General features: G+C 39.5%; 1 protein-coding gene across 11 annotated transcripts in view; it reads left to right on the top strand.

Annotated features, from left to right (window-relative positions):
- Window positions 1–13360, top strand: part of EFCAB5 (EF-hand calcium binding domain 5) — a 166696-nt gene extending 153336 nt beyond the window's left edge. For 10 of the 11 annotated variants that reach the window (XM_042916289.1, XM_042916292.1, XM_042916287.1 and 7 more), the window contains 2 exons: window positions 367–463; window positions 12780–13360. In XM_042916289.1, the coding sequence (XP_042772223.1) occupies window positions 367–463; window positions 12780–12973 (291 nt within the window). In that variant the 3' untranslated portion in view covers window positions 12974–13360. Of the gene's footprint in view, window positions 1–366; window positions 464–1488; window positions 1813–12779 lie in introns of those variants that run through there. The other variant, XM_042916293.1, reaches the window with a different exon arrangement.
- Window positions 13361–21097: the final 7737 nt, after the last annotated feature.

Genomic DNA, 21097 nt, shown 5'->3' with positions numbered 1-21097 from the left:
GTGACCAGAATCCTGACTCCTAACACTGTAGATTGGTTTTGCCTGTTTTAAAATTTACATAAATGGGGGCTCCTGGGTGGCTCAGTCAGTCGAGCATCTGACGACTTCAGCTCAGGTCATGATCTCACGGCTCGTGGATTCGAGCCTTGCATCTGGCTCTGTGCTGACAGCTTAGAGCCTGGAGCCTGCTTTGGATTCTGTGTCTCTCTCTCTGCCCCTGCCCCGCTCACACTCTGGGTGTGTCTCTCTCCCAAAAATAAACATTAAAAATTTTTTTTTAATTTACAGAAATGGAATTATGTAAACTCATGAATTGGATACTCCCACTTGCTGATGCTCCCATAACTTTTATTCTTTTGTTCACAGTATGTTAACAGACACTTTGTCACGAACATTTGTGCCTTTGATCCAACTGCTAGGCATGTGGAAGTTAATTTAAAGCTCATTGGTGAATATATCAGAGGTAAATTTACACTTCATTGTGTTCGAAATCTAACAGTAATAAAACATAGTTACAATTCAAATATTCAGATATTTTTATCACAATAAAGCAAGTGCCTCATAAGTTCAATTTTTAGGAAAAATAGTTCTGATAGTAATCCTCTACAGGGAGGAACACTATAATTGAGTGCATTACCCAAAGTCACTGTCTATGCCACACGTTTGAGAATTCAGAATCATGTTCATCTCCCACTTTATTGACTACATGTGCATTATTTACTAAAAAACAATAGAGGATATGGGCTGCAGTGAGGAAAAGAAACAAGTACATTAAGGAAAAAGGCTATTACTATCTTCGGGTTTCAATGAAGAACCAAAGAAAATGATAGATCATGAGACTTTATATGCCAGTAATGTAGACTTTTTGGAGAAGGAGAGTCACCAGAAATCAGAGTAGGGGAGCTCCCAGGTTGGAAAAGGTGATGAGCTCTTTGGCCACAGAGAACTGACCACATATAAGAGTAAATATCCAGAGTGAAATAGGTGAAGGGATTTTCTTTATTTCAAATTTGTACTGAAATTCTAGTTAGTTCACATATTTGGTAAAATTGGTTTCAGGTGTAGAAGTTAGTGATTCATCACTTACCTATCACATCCAGTGCTCCTCACAAGTGCCCTCCTTAATACCCATTAGGTGAAGGGGTTAAGAGTACACTTATGATGAGCGCTGAGGAGGGTATAAAATTGTGGAATCACTATATGGTGCACTTGAAACTAATACAACACCATATGTTAGCTACACTGGAATTAAAATTTTAAAAAAGAAATATCTATACATATATAGGCATACATTCTTCCATGGGTGTATGTTATCCCACCAGAGACCTCAGGCCATTTGTGCGAATGTACCAGTTAGGAAGAAATTTAAAGTTTGTATCTATTTTGTTACTGATGAAAAACTAACCATCAGTTGGGAAAATGGCTCTGTAGAAGTTTTTTACTAAACCTGTCCCTTTCCTCCCCTTCCACCTTTCCAACTCTCTGTAGAGACTCTGGACTAAGTCAGAAGGGTTTCTAGACTTTTGTGATGTGCATATTATGCCAAGAGGCTGAGAACCAGAGAAAGTCTGAGAAGAGGAAGGCAACCACACTCCTCAGGGTGTCTCTGGCAGTGGAAGCATGTAGCAGTGAGCCAGGGCAGATAGATGAAGGGGAGAGATCGAATCGCCTAGGAAAGCAAGATACTCTCAGAAGTTTGGGAATGCTAGAGAACAGGAGAGAACATGACATTCAAATAAAAGTTAAGATTAGAATTTCTGGGGTGCCTGTGTGGCTCAGTCAGTTAAGCATCTGTAAGCATCTGACTCTTGATCTGGGCTCAAGTCATGATCTCATGGGTTTGTGAGTCTGAGCCCTGCATCAAGCTCTGGGCTGAAGGTGTGGAGCCTGCTTGGGATTCTCTCTCCCTCTCTCTCTGCCCTTCCTCTCTCTCTCTCTCTCTCTCTCTCTCTCTCTCTCAGAATAAATAAATCAACTTAAAAAAATAAAGATTAGAATGCGTATTTGGAATGGCTTCTCCTGTAGCCTCATGACTCTGGGCTGATTCATGGGAGCCTCTGAATTTATAGATGTCACAGGTATCACTTCTTTTAAGGTGCTATTCAAGGGAAATTATAATAAGAGCAAAACCAAAGATTAAAACTTGTTTAACTCTATCCTTGTCTACACTTGTTCCATACTTGTTCACTCACTGTTCACTGAAGACTTAAAAATCCAGAAGAAACATCTCTGTGTCAGTGCCTGCTTGCTGCTCCTCCCTTTAAGGTAGATTTAGTCCCCACCATGAGCACCAGTAGGCCCTTCCCCTCCACGTGCGACCTGAGTCCCTGCTCCACTTGGTAGGCCCCAACATGCCAGCCCCTTGGCCTAGAGCCAGACCCTGCTGCTAGGGTCACTGGTGTCCTCTCAGACTGCTGTTTCACCTTCTCGGGCAAGGACACAGGCGCTCACCACTGAAAAATCTAGTCCTTTTGTCAGATGGGAGCTGGGGATGAGGAGCAAGCCCCACAACTCCCCATCTTGCAAGTGTGTTCAGGATTTGGCTCTCACCCTCAATTAGCTCATCTCCAGACAAAGACATCTTCTGTAACATTGTCCCAATGCTTTATGGGAATCTTTTCAGTTCAGGTTCCACCTCTGATTTGCCTACCAGAACTAACTCCTATAGTCACATGCAGCTCCTTTGTTTGGGTAAACATGCAAATTTCTGCCTCCTCTCCTCTCCTTTCAGCTGTGCTAGCCAATTCCTGAGCAGCCTTGATTGCCAAAGCTTCCACCACTTTCTCTTTTCCAACAGTGTCCTCAGGTGGCAGGAATTCCAACTGCAGTTAACACAGCTGGATTCAGCCAGAACCCTAATAGCCCTCAGGCCCCCCTTCCACCACCACTGCCAAACCTTTAGCATTATAGCAGTCTCTGCTGCAATCAAGAAAGTTCATAGGCCACCCAGACACCAACCCTCTCTCCTTCAGACGCAATTGTATTAGGAAATTGTAAGCTCTCCATTTAGGGAAAGAAGGGGAACTCATGGGGGCACCTTTCTGTTTGTGCCTGAAAGAGAAGAGCCTCTGGCGGGGCAATTTGTGGCTCAAAATTTATCTGAGCCTTCTAGCAGTGTTAACTAAAGCCCCGGTCAACAACACTACCTAGCATGAAATACCACCAACAGTGGTCATTTCTGCCCAGGTTGGGGAGGGACTGTTAACACAGCTCCTAGCCCACCAAGCCTTTCAAACTAATGATTTTGCCAAGAAGATAAAATCAGGGCTGGTGATGTGTCTACACTTTCTTAGGACTTCTGCTGTCAACTTTCACCCTACTTCATCCTAGTTCTAGAAAGGAATATATATTTTTTTAATGTCTTAGAAAAGGTACACTTTATTTTTTATTCTTTTTTTTTTTATTTTTCCCAGTTATTATTGAGATATAATGACATATAACATTGTATTAGTTTAAGGTATGCAACATAATGATTTGATATATCTACATATTGAGAAATGGTCACCACCAATAGGTTTAGTCAACATCCATTACCTCACATAATTAAAAGATTTGAGGGGGCAGCACCTGGGTGGCTCATTTGGTTAAGCGTCTGCCTCTTGATTTTGGCTCAGGCCATGATCTCCCAGTTCATGAGATTGAGCCCCGCTGATATTCTCTCTCTCCCTCTCCCTCTGCTTCTCCCCTGCTCCTTCTCTCTCTCTCTCTCTCTCTCCCTTCCCCCCCCAAGTAAATAAACATTTTTTAATTAAAAGATTTTTTTCTTGTGATGAGAACCTTTAAAATGTACTCTCTTAGAAACTTTCATATATACAGTATAGTATTGTTCACTATAATCACAAGGCTGTACATTACATTCCCAGAATTTATTTATCTCATAACTGGCAGTTTGTACCTTTTGACCACCTTTGCACATAGCCCCTGTCTCTGGTAACCACCAATTCATGCTCTGTTTCTGAGTTCAGTTTTTTTAGATTCCACATGCAAGTGAGATCGTACAGTACTTGACTTTGACTTTTTTTCACTCAGCATAATGACTTCAGGGCCATCCATGTTGCAAATGACAGGATTTCCTTATTTTTATGGCTGAATAATATTCGTTGTATATACGAAATGTACACCACATTTTCTTCATCCATCCAAGTCTTGGATGTTTTCATGTCTTGGCTATTGTAAATAATACTGCAATAAACATGGGGTGCAGATATCCCTTTGAGACAGTGATTTCTTTTCCTTCAGATATATACCAAAAGTGGAATTGCTGGATCACATGGTAGTTCTATTTTTAGTATTTTGAGGAACCTCCATATTGTTTTTTACAATGACTCTACCAATTTACCTTCCCTACAGTGTACAAGGGTTCTATTTTCTCCACATCCTCATCAATATTTGTCATTTCTTGAATTTTTGATAACAGCCATTCTAACAGGTGTGATATGATATCTCATTGTGGTTTTGATTTGCATCAAAAGGGGTATTTTATATTCTGGTGGAATTCCAGGCAGCTGAATCCCACCTTAAGATTGAGGCTGTCATCTATGAAGGAGCATTGGACAGCTTTGTTCGGCAAGCTTGGCGTCCTAAGGCTGTGCCATTCATTGCATGTGAATGTTGCTGACATACTTTCCTGTAAGGGAACCCAGTGCCTCCAGTGACCCCTGGACCAGGACCCAGACAGCTGTGCATGCAGTAGTGCATCAACAACCTCTGTCACTCTGCCTAAAGCACTTCCAGTAGTTGTCCTCTTCTTCCCGAAGACCCATGACCTGACCACCTTCTCAAGGATCTATTTTCCCCACTCCACTTTGGACCTATGCTGCCAACTTTGCCTGCTCTTTCTGTAGGGTGTCCCATACCTGTCCCATGTCCCCATCCCAGGGGGTTAGACACATGTTATCTACCGGGAAATGTTATCAGACTTGGAAGCAAGAAGAATGATCTCTCATTTCAAGTGTGACCAGAATCACTTTGCTCTCTAGAGCCTGTATTTCTGCCAAGTGGCCATACTTCCTCCCCATGCCTAAATCCAAGGGTCTCTAAGTCTATAGATGCTGGTCTCTGCAGAAGTTCCCCTGCAGGAGCCCTAGAGCTCCTCCTCTGCCAAAGCAGCCAGATAGATGTGCTATTACCATCTATAAAGAAACTCACCAGCTTCCTCAAAAAAAACACCACCATGATCCACCAGAGATGGCAATGGAGGGAGATGACCCACCATCATGGGGGAAGGACTGCTGGACTCACAACCCTGATTAACTGTCTTCAAGATTCACCTTCCCCAGGCGATCTTTCCTTAAGCACTATTGCCACCATCGTGGTGGCTCTAGCAATTGCTATTCTCTATCTCCCTCCATTGCAAGAGTGGGACAAGCCTCTCCTTCATTCCTCATGGCACAGCTGAAGATGAGATAGGAACCTTTAATAAGACACTACCAACTTTCCACAAATAAGAAATGTGAACACAGCACTGAACTGAATATGCAACTGTGATCATATGCCTGGTTCTTTTAAACAAGTCAAAGTGAAATGAACAAGATACCAAGAATATTGTTTTGTCCTATTAATTTGGACCCTCTATATACCCTCATTGGTTTGGATTTAGTTACAGTTCTCTACCGCCTTCTTAGACTTGGTTTCTTGGGTGGTGATTCCTTCTGAGATTTGTTGTTTTCCCACCTGCAATCACAGTTAGACCTGGGTTAAACAGGGAGCTTTGAGGGTGCCTTTTATGAGATGCTCACCAGATTTCAGGCTCTAGAGGAGGAAACATCCATTTAGTTTCAGAATAGATTCCTTTTGTTCTGGCAAATACCTCTTAAAGGGTGTTGTATGAAAGATATTGGAGAAGCACTCAACTCACACACTGTCTGGGAAACTAGTTTAGGGTTCAGTAAAGACCTGGGGCCTGGATGCTTGACCCATTTCCCATGCATGCAGACCCTTTCCATCTCTAGTCCAAGTCATCCTGGGGGAAAAAAGAAAGAAAAAAAATCAAATCATCAATTCTCTTTTTGCTTTTGGTTTTAAATTTTGAAGTTTTCCAACAGTTGTTATTGAAATTAGAGAAACAACATGGTTTTATTTATCTAGGTACCATCACTGATGCTTTAATATCCAATAAGGTCTGTTAAAAATCAGTTGAATGAGAACATTTTTCTATTTAAGGCTAAGATATTTTTCCAGATTTCCTTGACACAGTTTTTTTTTTTTTTTTCATTTTAGTGGATGTTAAATAATCTTTTATCTCAAAGGAGTATAAAAATTATATGTTTTTTAAAAGTATTTTAAAAGGTCAACTGGAACTAAAAGCCTTCTAACAAAAGAGTCATTAGCCCATCCCTCTTCTCTCTTCTCAGTCTCCCCAGGTCCCCTCACCAGAGGCCATTCTTTTTGACTCTTTTGACTATTTCTTCTGGCATGTGCACATTTCTGTCTTTTTAATACTGTAGAGCATTGCTATCTTTTCATTCCTCAATTTTAAACCTTGTCAACTGATTTCCTCTTATTATAGATGAAAGTTGAGTTCTGTTGTACCACCATTCTCTTATCCTGTCCTCCCAATGTAATTATATTATCATTTGGAGTTAAATCAAAATGCATTGTTTACATGATTTTGCCTATGCAAATATGATCCACAGCTGAACATATAACATATTTTGGTTGCTCCTTTTTCACTTTTTGTCTTTCCTGAAGTAAATAATTCACTTTTTTTTTTATTTATTTAAAAAGTTTTTTAAATGTCTATTCATTTTTGAGAGACAGAGACAGAGCGTGAGCCGGGGGAGGGGCAGAGAGAGATGGAGACACAGAATCCGAAGCAGCCTCCAGGCTCTGAGCTGTCAGCACAGAGTCCGATGCGGGGCTTGAACCCACAAACTGTGAGATCAGGACCTGAGCCGAAGTCGGAAGCTTAACCAACTGAGCCCCCAGGGGCCCCTTAGTTTTATTTTTTAAATTCCTAAATTTTCTTTGTACTTCTTGACAATTCCCACCCCATCCATTTTGTCTCCATATAATTTGCCTTGGGGGAAGGTTTATCAGGTAATTTTTTTTAGTTCCATTTTTTTTTTTTGCCTTGAAGCCATCCCTCTAGAGATCTTGATTCTCCTTCTATCTGGGGTCTTCCCCCACCCAGATCTGCTACTCAGTTGCCTTCTGAAATCCATTTTGCTGCTATCATAAGAATTTACTTTGCCTTGCTCTGAGGTAGCGTATCTCTCGTAGTTTTCTGAGAAAGAGTGTGTGAATGGTAAATTTTTTGAGACTTTCATGTCTGAAAATGTTTTTATTCAACCCTCATATTTGATTTTTAGTTTCCCAGGGAACATAATCTTGAAGACAATGACCCATTGTCTTTTTTGAGAAACTGAGATTATAATTCATATACCACAAATTTCACCAATTTATCCTGTACCATTCAGTAGTTTTTAGTATATTCATAAAGTTTTGCAAACATCACCACTAATTTTGGAATATTTTCATCACTTGGAAAAGAAACCCAGCACCCATTAGCTGTTCTATTCTTTGCCCCTCCCTACCCCTACCCCTGGCAATCACTAATCTACTTTCTGTCTCTAGGATTTGCCTGTTCTAGACATTGCATATAAATGGAGTCATACAAGGTGGATTCTTTCACTTAGCATAATGTTTCAAGGTTCATCTTTGGTCTATGTATCAATACTTCATTCTTTTATTATGGCTGAATAATACTCTATTATATGGATATAGCACATTTTATTTATCCATTTATCAGTTGATGGAGACATGTGGGTTGTTCCTACTTTTTGGCTATTGTATATAATGCTGCTATGAACATTTGTTTACAAGTTTTTGTGTGAGCATATGCTTTATTTTGAGAGACAGGGAGGAAGGGAGGGTGTGAGTGGGGGAGGCAGAGAGAGAGGGAGAGAGAGAGAATCCTAAGTGGGCTCCGTGCTGTCAGCACAGAACCGGATGCAGGGACTGAACCCACAAACCGTGAGATCATGACCTGAGCCGAAATTGAATCTGACACTTAACTCATTGAGCCACCTGGGCACCCCAACAATAATTATTTTTTGAAGTTTTCTCTTCCCTGTTGTTTCTCCTTTCTTTCTGTTTTTAGTGTTTTTGTCTGTATCTCATTTCTACATCACACCACTGGGCAACTTCCTCTCCCCAACACTAGAAATTTATTTCTCAAAGGGGATAACATAGAAAGTCTCTGGACTGGGGGACATCAGACACAGTTGAGAGGGAGAGGACCAGAGTGAAAACTGGGAGATTATGAGTGTGTTTACTGAATATAGAGCCCTCTGTAAGCTTCCTTGACAAAGCTCCAAACAAAAAGGAGGAAACAAAAGGACAAACAGCTGATACCTGTACTTTTGGGGTGTAAGAAAAATACTATAGGACTTTTGTTTGTAATTATTGCCTATTGCCCATCACTGCCTACTTTGTTTTAAAATGAATGATTTATAAATAAATATACATGTATTGGGGCTCATGCTCAATATTTGTTACTGATGGAAGTACATAATCAGAGTTCAGAGTCTACTGCATTAAACTATGAATTTTTGTAAAGCAAATTGCATTGATTTCAATTCTCACATTAAAAAAAAAGTTTATTTATTTGGAGAGAAAGAGAGGGAGAGAATGAGGTCGGGAGGAGCAGAGAGAGAGTGGGAGAATCCCAAGTGGGGCTCATACCCATGAACGGTGAGGTCATGACTGGGCAGAAACCAAGAGTCAGATGCTCAACCAACTGAGCCACCCAGGCGCCCCTCTCATATTTGATTTATAGATATATCATGAAAAAAAGCGCCAATACAATGTGATATTGTAAGGAAATTATACCAACAGAAATGAAACTAATATGCCTGCAAGAACACAATGTTCAGTCTGGAACAAACTTCTACCCAACTTTGGATAATTTGAGAAAAAATGTGTTTTTACCTCCCCATTTAACACTGATCCTAGAAGCAGCACTCTACAGTACATTTTGGATCACTTTAAGTTAATGATAACATAGTAAGTGCCTGAAAGCCATGGCAAATATGGGTGTTCTGACCTACTTAAGAACTGACTGAAATATGCACACACATGATCTTTTAGCTATATGATGTTGCAGGACATTCAGCCCATTGCATGTGGCAGTAATGTTAAAAGGTGGCACAAGGTATACAAAACAATAGAAATAAAGGAACTAAAACTAAGAACTAAGGCTAAGGAGAGAAGCATTCAAGAAATACTTGGGTTATTAGTTGAAAGGAGCAGTTATACTTTGACTTTTGAACTTGATGCTTAAGTACTTCATTATTTTTGCTTTGCCCATCTTTCTAATTGCCTATAATTCCCAAAAGGGGATTTTACTAATCTAGTGTTAAAACAGAGATCTGTAAAGGGAGTTTGAATTAGAAATACCCTGGACTATCCCACAGCTTTCAGCAAAATCAATTCCTTATGTAATTAAAAGTTTGATTAAACTAAAACCTACAAAAATACCATTAAATGTTTCTGAGTTAATAGGTTTATAAACAGATTCAAGGGTTTGACCCAGCAATTTTTTTAGCTCAGATTTCCTCCAATAATTTACTATAAGCTTTACCAAGGCAAAGCAAATAAATAAATAAATAAATAAATAAATAAATAAAACAAAAAACCAAAAAAACAAAAAAAAAACAAAACACAATTTCTAACAGTTAGAAAAGAAACAAATTGGTCTGTTTGAAAGAATTACCAAACCTGTGCAATCTGGCTCTTGTCATCTGCCAAGCGGCAAAATCTGGCGTCCATCCACCACAAGAGGGCAGTAGCGCTCAACCGTTGTTAATGGGAACCCAACAGAGCCAAGGAGGCTTCATTAGAGAAATCATTACAGCTGTTGTTAACACATCACTCTCTCACTGGAAAACGCAGGCAAACAGGGATCACAACCCAGATAGGTTCAGAGCTTCTGTCCTGGGTAACAATAAGACAGGAAATAAGCAACAGGGGCTTGTGAAAGGGAGAGGCCTCCCTCCCCATCCTCATGTCCTTGAGTCACCGTGGAGATGGCCGACTAGCTTAATAATGGCTGCAGATAGGGGTCTGTTTCATTTGGATGTTGAGATAAAAACGCTGTGGCAGGCAGGCATCAATGGAACAGAGCTCTTAATGGGGATTTGGAAAGGGCAGAAAGAATAAAAACTGTGGGGTGCAGCAGAGCCGATATCTCAGAAAATGAATTAGGTTTGGTTTTAGGTGTGTTCTGGGATGAACTTTAGATTCATAACACTGGAACGTTAAGATAATCAAAGCAATCTTTCCAGCCTATAGCATTACTTTGTAAAGTTTCCAGGAAGTGAATTAATAAAAAAAGGAATCAATTACAACTAGTGCACCTCAATATTTTAAGTATGTATGTGGATTGGTCTGGGATTGCCCAGAACTTGAGATGAATCAGATATTTGTACTATGCTCTCATGACCACCATCTGTTTTTGTTTTATTCATTTGTTACTGAGCTATAATCTGAAAAGACTTTTAATATTTGAAAGACCTAATTTAACCATTCTGTAATTTAATGTTGTTTCAACATTTATTGAACAGTTACAACTGAGAGAAAAGACAGTGCCTCTGTGTGTGTTGAAAGAAAAAGTTTTAGAAAATTGTACCTCCATGTTTTAAATCAGCCTCAAATAAAAATTGAGACTTGTGAATGTTTCCTACTTTTTACGTGCCTTTCATATCTTGTATTGTACTTTTGTTGAAGTCAAAGCTTCATTGTTGAAGTCAAAACTGAAATCATAGAAAGGCTAAATCTAATTCAGGGAATCTTGTTCCTTCATAGAAAGAAGGGATAGAATATAGGGAAATAAAATGTTCTGTCATTCTTTTTTTTAAGTTTATTTATTTATTTTGAGAGAGAGGAGGGGAGGGGCAGAGAGAGGAGAGAGAGAATCCCAAGCAGTCTCTGCATTGCCAGCGCAGAGCCCGATACAGGGCTCGAACTCATGAACTGTGAGATCATGATCTGAGCCAAAATCAAGAGTTGGATGCTTAACCGACTGAACCACTCAGGTGTCCCTGTTATCCTTTTTTTTAAATTTTATTTTAGAGAGAGAGAGAGTGCAAGCAGGGGGAAAGGTGCAGATGGAGAGAGAGAGAGAGAGAGAGAGAGAGGGAGGGAGGGAGGGAGAATTTAAGCAGGCTCCATGCTCAGCACAGAGCCAGACACAAGACTTGATCCCAAGATCCTGGATCATGACCTGAGCTGAAATCAAGATTCAGATACTTAACCAACTGAGCACCCAGGCACCCCGTTCTGTCATTCTAATACAGATCCATGAAGGACATACTTGTCATTAATGAGCCATTAGATAGAAGATGACATTTAAAAACTCTTATTCAATTATAAGTATCACTTAATGGTTTATTCAACTCAAATTAGCAAACATTTATTGGATTAGTCACTGTGGTAGACATAAGAAGTAACAAAAATGAATAAAACATTGAGCTAATGGTGAGAGGCACCTGAAAGAAATATTGTTTTAGCAGCTACTCTGTGACAGATTTTTAAATATCTTTTCTTATTAATCCTCATAACAGTTCTGAGGTGTTATCCCTGTTTTGTAGAAGAAGAAACAGGCTAACACCAATTAAGTGGCCTGCTGAAGGTCACAGAACTAGTTGGGATAGTGCCAAGATTGAAACCCAGATATGTTCAATTTTAAAGTATATTCTCTTTTCATTGGACCATTCTATCTGGATATTAGTCACTGACTCCTGGGAAAAAGTAACTTTTATGAATGGCAGTTTAATAGTTTACAATTTAACAAATGAAACATATGGTGTGCAGTTATTACATATTTTAAAATAAATTTTAATTAGGAAAAATTTTAAACATAGAAATTATAGGGGTGCCTGGCTGGCTCAGTTGGAAGAGCATGAGACTCTTGATCTCTGGGTCCTGAGTTCCAGCCCCACGTTGGGTGTAGAGTTTACAAACCAAAGTTAGAGACTAACACCTGTGTAGTCATTACAGAGCCATATTCTGTATCCAATCTGAATGTTATACATGTTTGAGTCAGACTTTTTTTTTAATTTTAATGTTTATTTTTTGAGAGTGAGACAGAGCACAAGCAGGGTGGGGAGGAGGGAGCAGAGAGACACAGAATCTGAAGCTGGCTCCAGGCTCTAAGCTGCTAATGCAGAGCCCCATGCAGGGCTCAAACCCACAAACCATGAGATCGTGACCTGAGCCAAAGTCAGATACTTAACCAACTGAGCCACCCAGGCGCCCTGAGTCAGACATTTTTAAAGAAATAAAACATTAGAGAAACAGTTGAGACTTTCTACCTCTCCTTGATCCCTCCCATTCTCTTTTTTTCCTCTCTAGAGCTAAGACTATTATGAATTTGATGTTTATCAGTTTTATGCATGATTCCTTACTTTTACTTACATGTTTATGAATCCATAAACAATACAAAATTATTTTGCAGTGTTTTAAATTATATTTTAATTGTATCCAAAAGAACGTATTATTCTACAACTTGCTTTTTGTGATAATACATTCTGAGATTTATCCACAATGGAATGTGTAGCTTTAGTTCTTTATTCATTAAATGCTATGCAATATTCTATTATATGAATGTATCAAAATTTATTTATCCATTTTCTTATAATTATACATTTAAACAAAATTCTGCCATGGTTTTGATTCAAAGCATATCTGATGAACTTTCATCATAATACTGGAACTTATATATTTTAATAATAAAGGTACAAAACAATCCATACTAACTTTTTTTTTTCTTGGTATAGATCATTCTCGAATCGAAGTATGGAAGTTTGGTAATAGTGTCATCGAATACCTATACCACTGGGCACACATCTGTTTAACTCTCATGGAGCTAAGCAAAAAAACAAGTAGTGCCATTGCACCCCCATTGCCCTCCAAAACTGACTCCTATGTGTATGCAAAAATGCCAAAGGGAAGCTTGCCAGGGAAATGCTAATGAATTGGTACTGTATTCAGGCTATTTTTGTCATGTTCAGTTTTGCTTGTTAACTATAAAATATCTTCAATTGGAAAGGAGTGTCACATAGACATATTTTGCTCCTAGACATTGACCTCAGCATTTTCCAAAACGAAAATGCTACCTAAGGAGAAATTTGATCTAAAAAATATCCAGTTAAGGTAGCCATAACCAAATGCATGTTATAAGATATATTGAAAAGTTTCCTTTTAGTTTTAGCTTTGTATCTGCCGTGGGACTATTGTGGTTAATTGGGTAGAATTATTTCAACTCTTTAAAGGTGCAAAGTAAAGACTGAGGATTTATGGAAAAATGGCTATTTTTACATTAAAGGAGTACCAAATAATAAAGATTTTAAGACATGAACTGGGAATTGTTTTTCTAATTTTTTCAGAGACTTAAATTTGCATCACCTTTTCCCCCTCCCCAATGATCACTACTCCTCCCTACTGACTTTAACAACTTAAGTTACTTCAATAAATAGAAATTCTTGTAGGAAAATGTCCATGACTCATGGAAAAAAGAAAACACCTTTTTTAAATAACAAAAACCTCTCAAGTTAAAGAACTGCAAAAAGAGTTTATATTTATTTAAAGCTTATTATTACAGCAAACTTTACTGCTCTTTTGTGAGATTTCATCTTTGCAATAACATATCTGATGAGAGTCCATTTTTAATAAAAATTTGGGAAATTAAACTTCATTTTCTTTATTTGGTTGACAAAATGTGATGTGTTGCAAACATCTTATAATTTGAGGTTGGAGGTCCCTTCTTAACCTTCTCTGATAAAGTGGCAGCAGAGTTATTACCAGTTCTCATCTCTTGGATGATCGCATGCCCAGTCTTAACCTATAAGCCTATTTCATATTTGGAAGAGGGCTTTTCAGGGCATTTGCAACAACATTTCTAGGAACAATGTTCTTGAAGATATTAAACTGATAGCCACATATCCTGATGGCTGCAGAACAAGCTTATAGAGTTCACTGTGCATACAAATGGCATTTTAGGCAGCGAGCAGAGGACTTTTTCTGCAGAATGCTATCTTATTAACCATTATCATGGGAATTAAGTTAACTAAATGACATCTAGCTTAATGAGAACAGGTATCATACACTTGCATGGAGTTTAACTTGTTTGAAGTATTTTCACACACAAGCTTATAACCTCCCAATAACCTGTAAGGTAGGCGGTCTAATAGCATTATCCTCACTTTATAAATGAGGACATAGGCTCAATGCATGAGTTACCTACTTCACAACAGCTGGTAAGAAGCCAGGGGACCTAGCTTCCATCTATCCTACCTTTTGCCAGCACTCAGACATCTCACTGACACTTTTCAACCTTTACCAGACTAATGATTATGCTATCAGTCTTTTAGAAACTACTTTAAAATTAAGCAACCAGGGATGCCTGGGTGGCTGGTGGTTGAGTGTCCTACTTTGGCTCAGGTCATGATCTTGCGTTCCATGAGTTTGAGCCACACATTGGGCTTGCCGCTGTTAGCACAGAGCCTCTGTTCCCTTCTCTCTCTGCCCCTCCCCTGCTCACACACACATTCTCTCTCTCAAAAATAAATAAAACATTTAAAAAATAAGTAAAATTAAGCAACCAACAAGAAAGATTAATTGAATTTATTTAATGATCATTCAAGTAAAATACTATCCCTTAACACTAGGAGCTTACTTTTTTAGTGACGAGGATGTTATTTATACTTGACAAAATTTACATACAGATTTATATTTAAATCCGTTTATTGAATACATTGCTTTACTTATAGTTATATATACTTCAGAAGCTTGATTAGTTTTTTGTTGGCTTTCTTTACTGTAGCTTATACATAACATGGACACGGTATGGTGTTGACCATCCAGACCATTTTCCCTTTATTTTTTTAAGTTTATTTATTTTGAGAGAGAGAGCACATGAGCAGGGGAGGGGCAGAGAAAGGGAGAAAAGAGAATCTCAAGCAGGCTCTGCGCTGTCAGTGCAGAGACTGACACAGGGCTCGATCCACAAACCATGAGATCGTGACCTGAGCTGAAATCAAGAGCCAGATACTTAACCAACTGAGCCACGCCTCACCCCCCCCCCCCCGCCCTTTTTTAAAGGAGACAGATGTTTTTTGAAAACACTGTAAGGGAGCAGTGGCATGCAGGACAGCAAAGGATAGGCTGTCTGCCAGGAGGCGGTGGTGGGGGCCTATAGTTATGGGGTGAAATGAGGTATGGGAACCTATGGAATTTTCCTTTTTTGGTAACTGCCTGGTTGTAAGTAGCCCATTGGTCAGCTGGGGCCTATGGCTTTTTTGAGGTGGGTCATTTAATGAGCCTGTTTGCATGCAGCCTGGTTATCACTCTGGGCCCTTTTGCCTTACTCAGGTTTCCATTGCTCAAACCTGTTGCGTAAAACAGCCTCTGGATTCCACCCTGACAGATCAACAATGACAAAGCTTTGGTATTTGAGTAGAGGTCTCATCTTCAGTAGCTGCTTCTTGCTAGACAGGGTGGGTGCACGTCTCTACCTCAACTTGTGGGTCCATCAGGGGTTCTGTGCAGTTATAGACCAGAACATGGTATTATTTAATGTGCTGAAAGGAGATTGGAGTGAAATTCACTGGTAGCCAGGTCCATGGGATTTAGGGAGAGGGGACCCTCTGATGGCATGGCCTGGAATCCTTATTGAATAATCATTCCTATACATAATTGTTGGATTCACTCAGACAGGTAGGAATGTATTTTGCCTGTAGATCAAGATGGTGTTGGATCTGAGGGAACAAAGGAAAAAAGCGTGCAGGGGAGGAGGAAGCAAGGCAGCTGAGCGTCAGCCAGCATCAGAAAGAGTCCCAACCGAGTCTGTAATGGGTGCAGATTTGTCCTGGATGAGCTTCTGCTGCCAAATGTGCTGCAAATTGGTAACAGAGACCTCAGGGGGATGGAGTGGGAGAGGAGAGGAAAGCAGTCTTCACCCTCACAGGCATGAGGTGTCGAACCTGTTTGCCCTTGGACCTTCAGACCACATGGGGATAGCTGCCCTGGCCAGAAAGCTTCAGTTGTGGTGGAGTACTAGGGTTAGACTGCCAAAGGGCTGAAAAGAGAAAGGTGAGGGAAGAAAGGATTCCTCTGAAGGTCAAGAGGGGAAACCCCTCACCCTTTCAGGCAAGGGCAGTCTGGCAATTTCCCTCTGGGGGCTTTGACTCCTTACCAAGGAGTGACCTCAGCCAAGGTCATCAGTTCCTCAATGACTACTAGAGATGGTTCTCTGAGGAAAAGTCCTGAGAAATTCCTGGAGAATCCAGGGAGAGTCTGGGCCCAGCAGAGATTCCCCATATGGGCCACAAAATGCCAGGTCATCCAGATTGGGTGGAGAATGGTGGCAGGGGCAGTGAAAGAATTCACCCAGGGCAGAACAAAGGAGATAGAAGTTTACTGAATACACTGCAAGGGAGCAGTGGGCAGGACAGCAAAGGAGAGACTGTCTGCCCAGACCATTTTCCTTTTTAATTATGGCTTTCCATGGTCCAGCAACAACTTAAGATTTTAAGACAATGATACTGGAATCTCAGGAAAGCTTCTACTGCCTCTTTTCAAGCTTTATGGAAATATAACTTACATGATATATAATTCATCTACTTAACAGGTACAGTGCAATGGTTTTTACTGTATTCAGAGAGTTTTGCAACCATTACAACAATCAATTTTAGAACATTTTCATCACCCCCGTGAGAAACCCCATACCCATTAGTAGTCATTGTCCATTTTCCCCCACCTAAGCCCTAGGCAATTATTCATCTTTCTTTTTCTATGGATTTGCCTATTCTAGACACTTCATATAAATGGAATCGTACAATATGTTGGTCTCTTGTGACTCACTTCCCATTCCCTCTTTATCTAAATATGTTTAAGCAACCAGCTACCCTTAACTTCCACAGACATCTCCAATCCAGACTCAGAAGATCTTCTGCAGGTAATTTAGGGAATTTTCATTCTTCTCATGTAGGTTTTATGCAATGCCACTCCCACCTAACCCCACCCTACATCATTAACTCTGTGTTCTTACTCTCCCCTGAATGATTTTATTATAAAGACCTCCCTCAATAGATATCAATTAAATATTGCCTATTTCTTTGTCCTTAGGCATAGTAATTACCCTCAGTAGCTGTTCCATCTCTTAGTCATTAGCTCTATTTTACCTCTCTTTGACTGTCCCTTCCATAGACCACAACTAGGAGGGTACCTCTTGGTGGCCATATTCTGTTCTATGTGACCCTGACTCTGTAGCCACAGCTTTTTGAACTGGGGTTGACCCCTTGCCAAAGGAAGACCAATTTGTGAAAAGGCCTAATATACAAAGTAACCAAACCATGGATAAGCCAAACTAGGAAACAGCAATAAGAGCAGTGTCTGGAAGGACAGTAAAGAGTTTAGAGAGGCCAAAAGTGTCACGTCAGGCCTTAAACAAATTAAAGGATACTGCCTTCCAGACACTACAAGTTGGCAGCGAGAAAGTTTAGAAAATGCGTAGTTGGTTAGGGACAAGAATGCACAAAAAGGCAGAGGGCACAAAAAGAAGCGGAAACTGAAAGAGTAGGGAAGTGACATCAGTAACATTAATGTCAAAAGATTAAATGGAAGATCCATTAGTTTGGGTGCTGAGGTCCCTACAGTTGCCTTGGATCCAATGCTAGTCAACTGTTCTGTGTTTGAGGTCTTATTGGGAAGTCTAAGACAGTTGGAATTCTCTGTTGTGTAATAGGAGTATGGTAGTAATGATACCATCTTTTATTGGTTCACTCTGCTTCTGTTCTTACACCATCTTCAATTAAAGTTCCCAAACTTGGGTTCAAAATGTTAGGAGTCTTTTCCGTGTCTCTGATTCACTGCTGCAGGTACCACCATTGCTGCAAACTCTGCCAAGTGATTGAAGAAGTTGAACTCTCTGAAACAATGCATCAGAGAAATCAGCCTTCTACCTTTAGGAAAATCTCACAACTGCTTCATTACGACATCCCAAAGGCAATGGGAGAATACAGGATTCAATACACCAATTCAAAAGCTCACATTATATATAGGATATTGAGCTGGGTAATTTTGTGTAACTAATTCTCCATTCAGTCTCTTTAAGCAAGAGGCAGACAGTCTTGGCAGGGGGCTTTATTTTTACCCTCTATTGATTCTTTTTATTTTAAGCAAAATAACACATACTCATAATTTAAAGAGTCATCTTGTTATACAAGGTCTTTTAAGACCACAACATTTCCCAGCCCCACCTCACCCCTGTTTTTCTTACCTCCGAGTCAACTACTTTCAATTCCTTTAGGTCAGGAATTAATAAACAGCTCAGGCCTATTACGATAAAGTTTTATTAGAAAAGCCATGCCCAGGGGTGCCTGGCTGGCTGAGTCCATGGAGCAAGTGACTCTTGATCTCAGGGTCATGAGTTCAAGCCCCACATGTGATGTAGAGTTTACTTTAAAAAAAAAAAAGAAAGAAAGAAAAGGATGCCCATATTGTTTATGACTGCTTTCATACTGCAAGGGCATAGTTGAGTAGCTGCTATAGCTACTAAGACCCCAAGACCCACAACCCCTAAATATTTACTATCTGACCCTTTGCATAGTTTCCCAACCCCTTGATTTTGACACGTACCTCCATATTGTGAAATAACATGTGGTGTGGCTACATTTTTTTCCCTGATTTAAGCAATATTTATTAACCTCTCAGTATGCATTACAAAGATTCAGCTTCTTCCTCAGTATGTGCGTCCACACACACACAAACATTTCCCAATCCTCTATCCTTTTCAATATATTGCACTAGAATTTAAATTAGAATAGATTGATATTCAGCATTTGCATTATCATGACTATGTATGCTATTTAGGGCTTAGCCATGTAGTAAATTACAATCATTTTCCTTTTCTGAACATCTTTTCACTTTCCCTGGAGTTAATGTTTGGAGTTAAAGTTTCTTTTGGAGTCAATGTCCAGAGTGGCTGGAGTGACTATAATAATAACACACGAAGTAGATTTCAGAGCAAAGAATATTACCATGATAAAGAAGGTCATTTCATAATGAAAAATAGGTCAATTAATTAAGAAACCATAACAATCTTAAATATTTATACATCTAATAACAGAGTTTCAAAGCATATGAAGCAAAAACTGAGAGAACTGCATCCATGGAGACACAAGTAGATAACTAGTTACCTAGGGTCAAAGGGTTTGTGCAGAAATGAGTGACTAATGTATATATGCTTTCTTTTTTGGACATTAAAATTATTCTAAAATTGATTATGGTGATGGTAGCACAGCTCCTTGAATATATTAAAAACCATTGAATTATATACACTTTAAATTGGTGAATTACATGGTATGTGAATTATAGCTCTATAAAACTGTTTAAAAAAGAATGGCTGTGGGGCGCCTGGGTGGGTCAGTCAGTTGAGCATCTGACTCCTGATTTCAGTTCAGGTCATGTTCTCAGGGTTGTGGGATTGAGCTCTGTGCTGACAGCATGGGGCCTGCTTGGGATTCTCTCTCTCCCTCTCTCTCTCTCTGCTCCTCCCTTGCTTACACTTTCTCTCTCTCTCAAGTAAGCATAAAAAAAAAAAATGTCTGTACTAGATAGAAATCTGATCTACATAGAAATAGTAAATGTGTGCATAAACATAATATTTTTCTTATTTTAAAAATAGCTTTGAAAGATAATTGCTTGAAGCAAAAATAACAATTTATTGTGTGCTTGTAACATAGGTAGAAGTAAAATGTGTGAAAATAATAGCACAAAACTTAAGTGAGGGAAAATGGAAGTATACTTTTGTAAGGTTTTTTTTTTTTTTAACATTTATTTATTTTTGAGAGAGAGAGAGAGACAGAATGCAAACAGAAGAGGGGAAGAGAGAGAGGGAGACACAAAACCCAAAGCAGGCTCCAGGTTCCGAGCTGTCAGCACAGAGCTGGACACGCGGCTTGAACTCATGAACTGTGAGATCATGACCTGAGCTGAAGCCAGACGCCCAACCGACTGAGCCATCCAGGTGTTCCATAAGGTTTTTTAACTATACATAAAGAGGTATATTCTTTACTTGAAGACAGACTGAGATAAATTAAAGATGTAGACAAGAAACCCTAAAGCAATACCTTAAAAAACAATAAGCAAAGAAGTATGGCTAATAAGTCAACAAAGAGGTTGCATCATAAAAATTGTAAGCTGAAACATAAAAATGTCTTGATTAATCCAAAAGAGGGCAAAAAAAAAAAAAAAAAAAAAAAAGCAGGGAGGGTTAGAGAACAAAGAACAGATAGGAAAATAGAAAAACTGCAGCCATACTCATACTCACTTTAATGAAAACGTTCTAGGGGTGCCTGGGTGGCTCAGTTGGTTAAGTGTCCAACTCTTGGTTTCAACTCAGGTCATGATCTTGCAGTTCCTGAGTTCCAGCACTGCACTGCCAGTGCGGAGCCTGCTTGGGATTCTCTCTCTCTCTCTCTCTCTCTCTCAGAATAAATAATAAACTTAAAAAAAAACAAAAGAAAATGTTCTAAACACGCTAATAAAAGAAATTATCAGAGTAGATTTAAAAAAAAAAGCAAGACCCAAATACAGTAAAATCTTGGATTGCAAGTAATTTGTTCTGTGAGTATTCTGCAAGACAAGCAAACATTTCTAATAAACAATTCTAAATTTTTTTTTAACGTTTATTTATTTATTTTTGAGACAGAGAGAGACAGAGCATGAATGTGGGAAGGTCAGAGGGAGAGGGAGACACAGAAACTGAAACAGGCTCCAGGCTCTGAGCTGTCAGCACAGAGCCTGATGCGGGGCTTGAACTCACGGACCGTGAGATCATGACCTGAGCTGAAGTCGGACGCTTAACCGACCAAGCCACCCAGGCGCCCCTCTAATAAACAATTCTAATAAATTTTAACTTGATAAATGAGCAATGTCTTACAAATACGAGTAGTATGTGATGCCAAAGGTCACACAATCACCACAACTGAGCCAATGGTTCTTCTCTCTCTCTCTCTCTGCAGGATTGTGGGTGATCACCTCCCATGCCCAGATGCTCAGTCTCAGACCATGGTGTTTGGCAGAAATCAGTGAT

This window comes from Panthera leo, chromosome E1 (assembly GCF_018350215.1).
Source record: "Panthera leo isolate Ple1 chromosome E1, P.leo_Ple1_pat1.1, whole genome shotgun sequence".
Classification (NCBI taxonomy): Eukaryota; Metazoa; Chordata; class Mammalia; order Carnivora; family Felidae; genus Panthera; species Panthera leo.
This window is presented reverse-complemented; position numbering and strand designations above follow the sequence as displayed.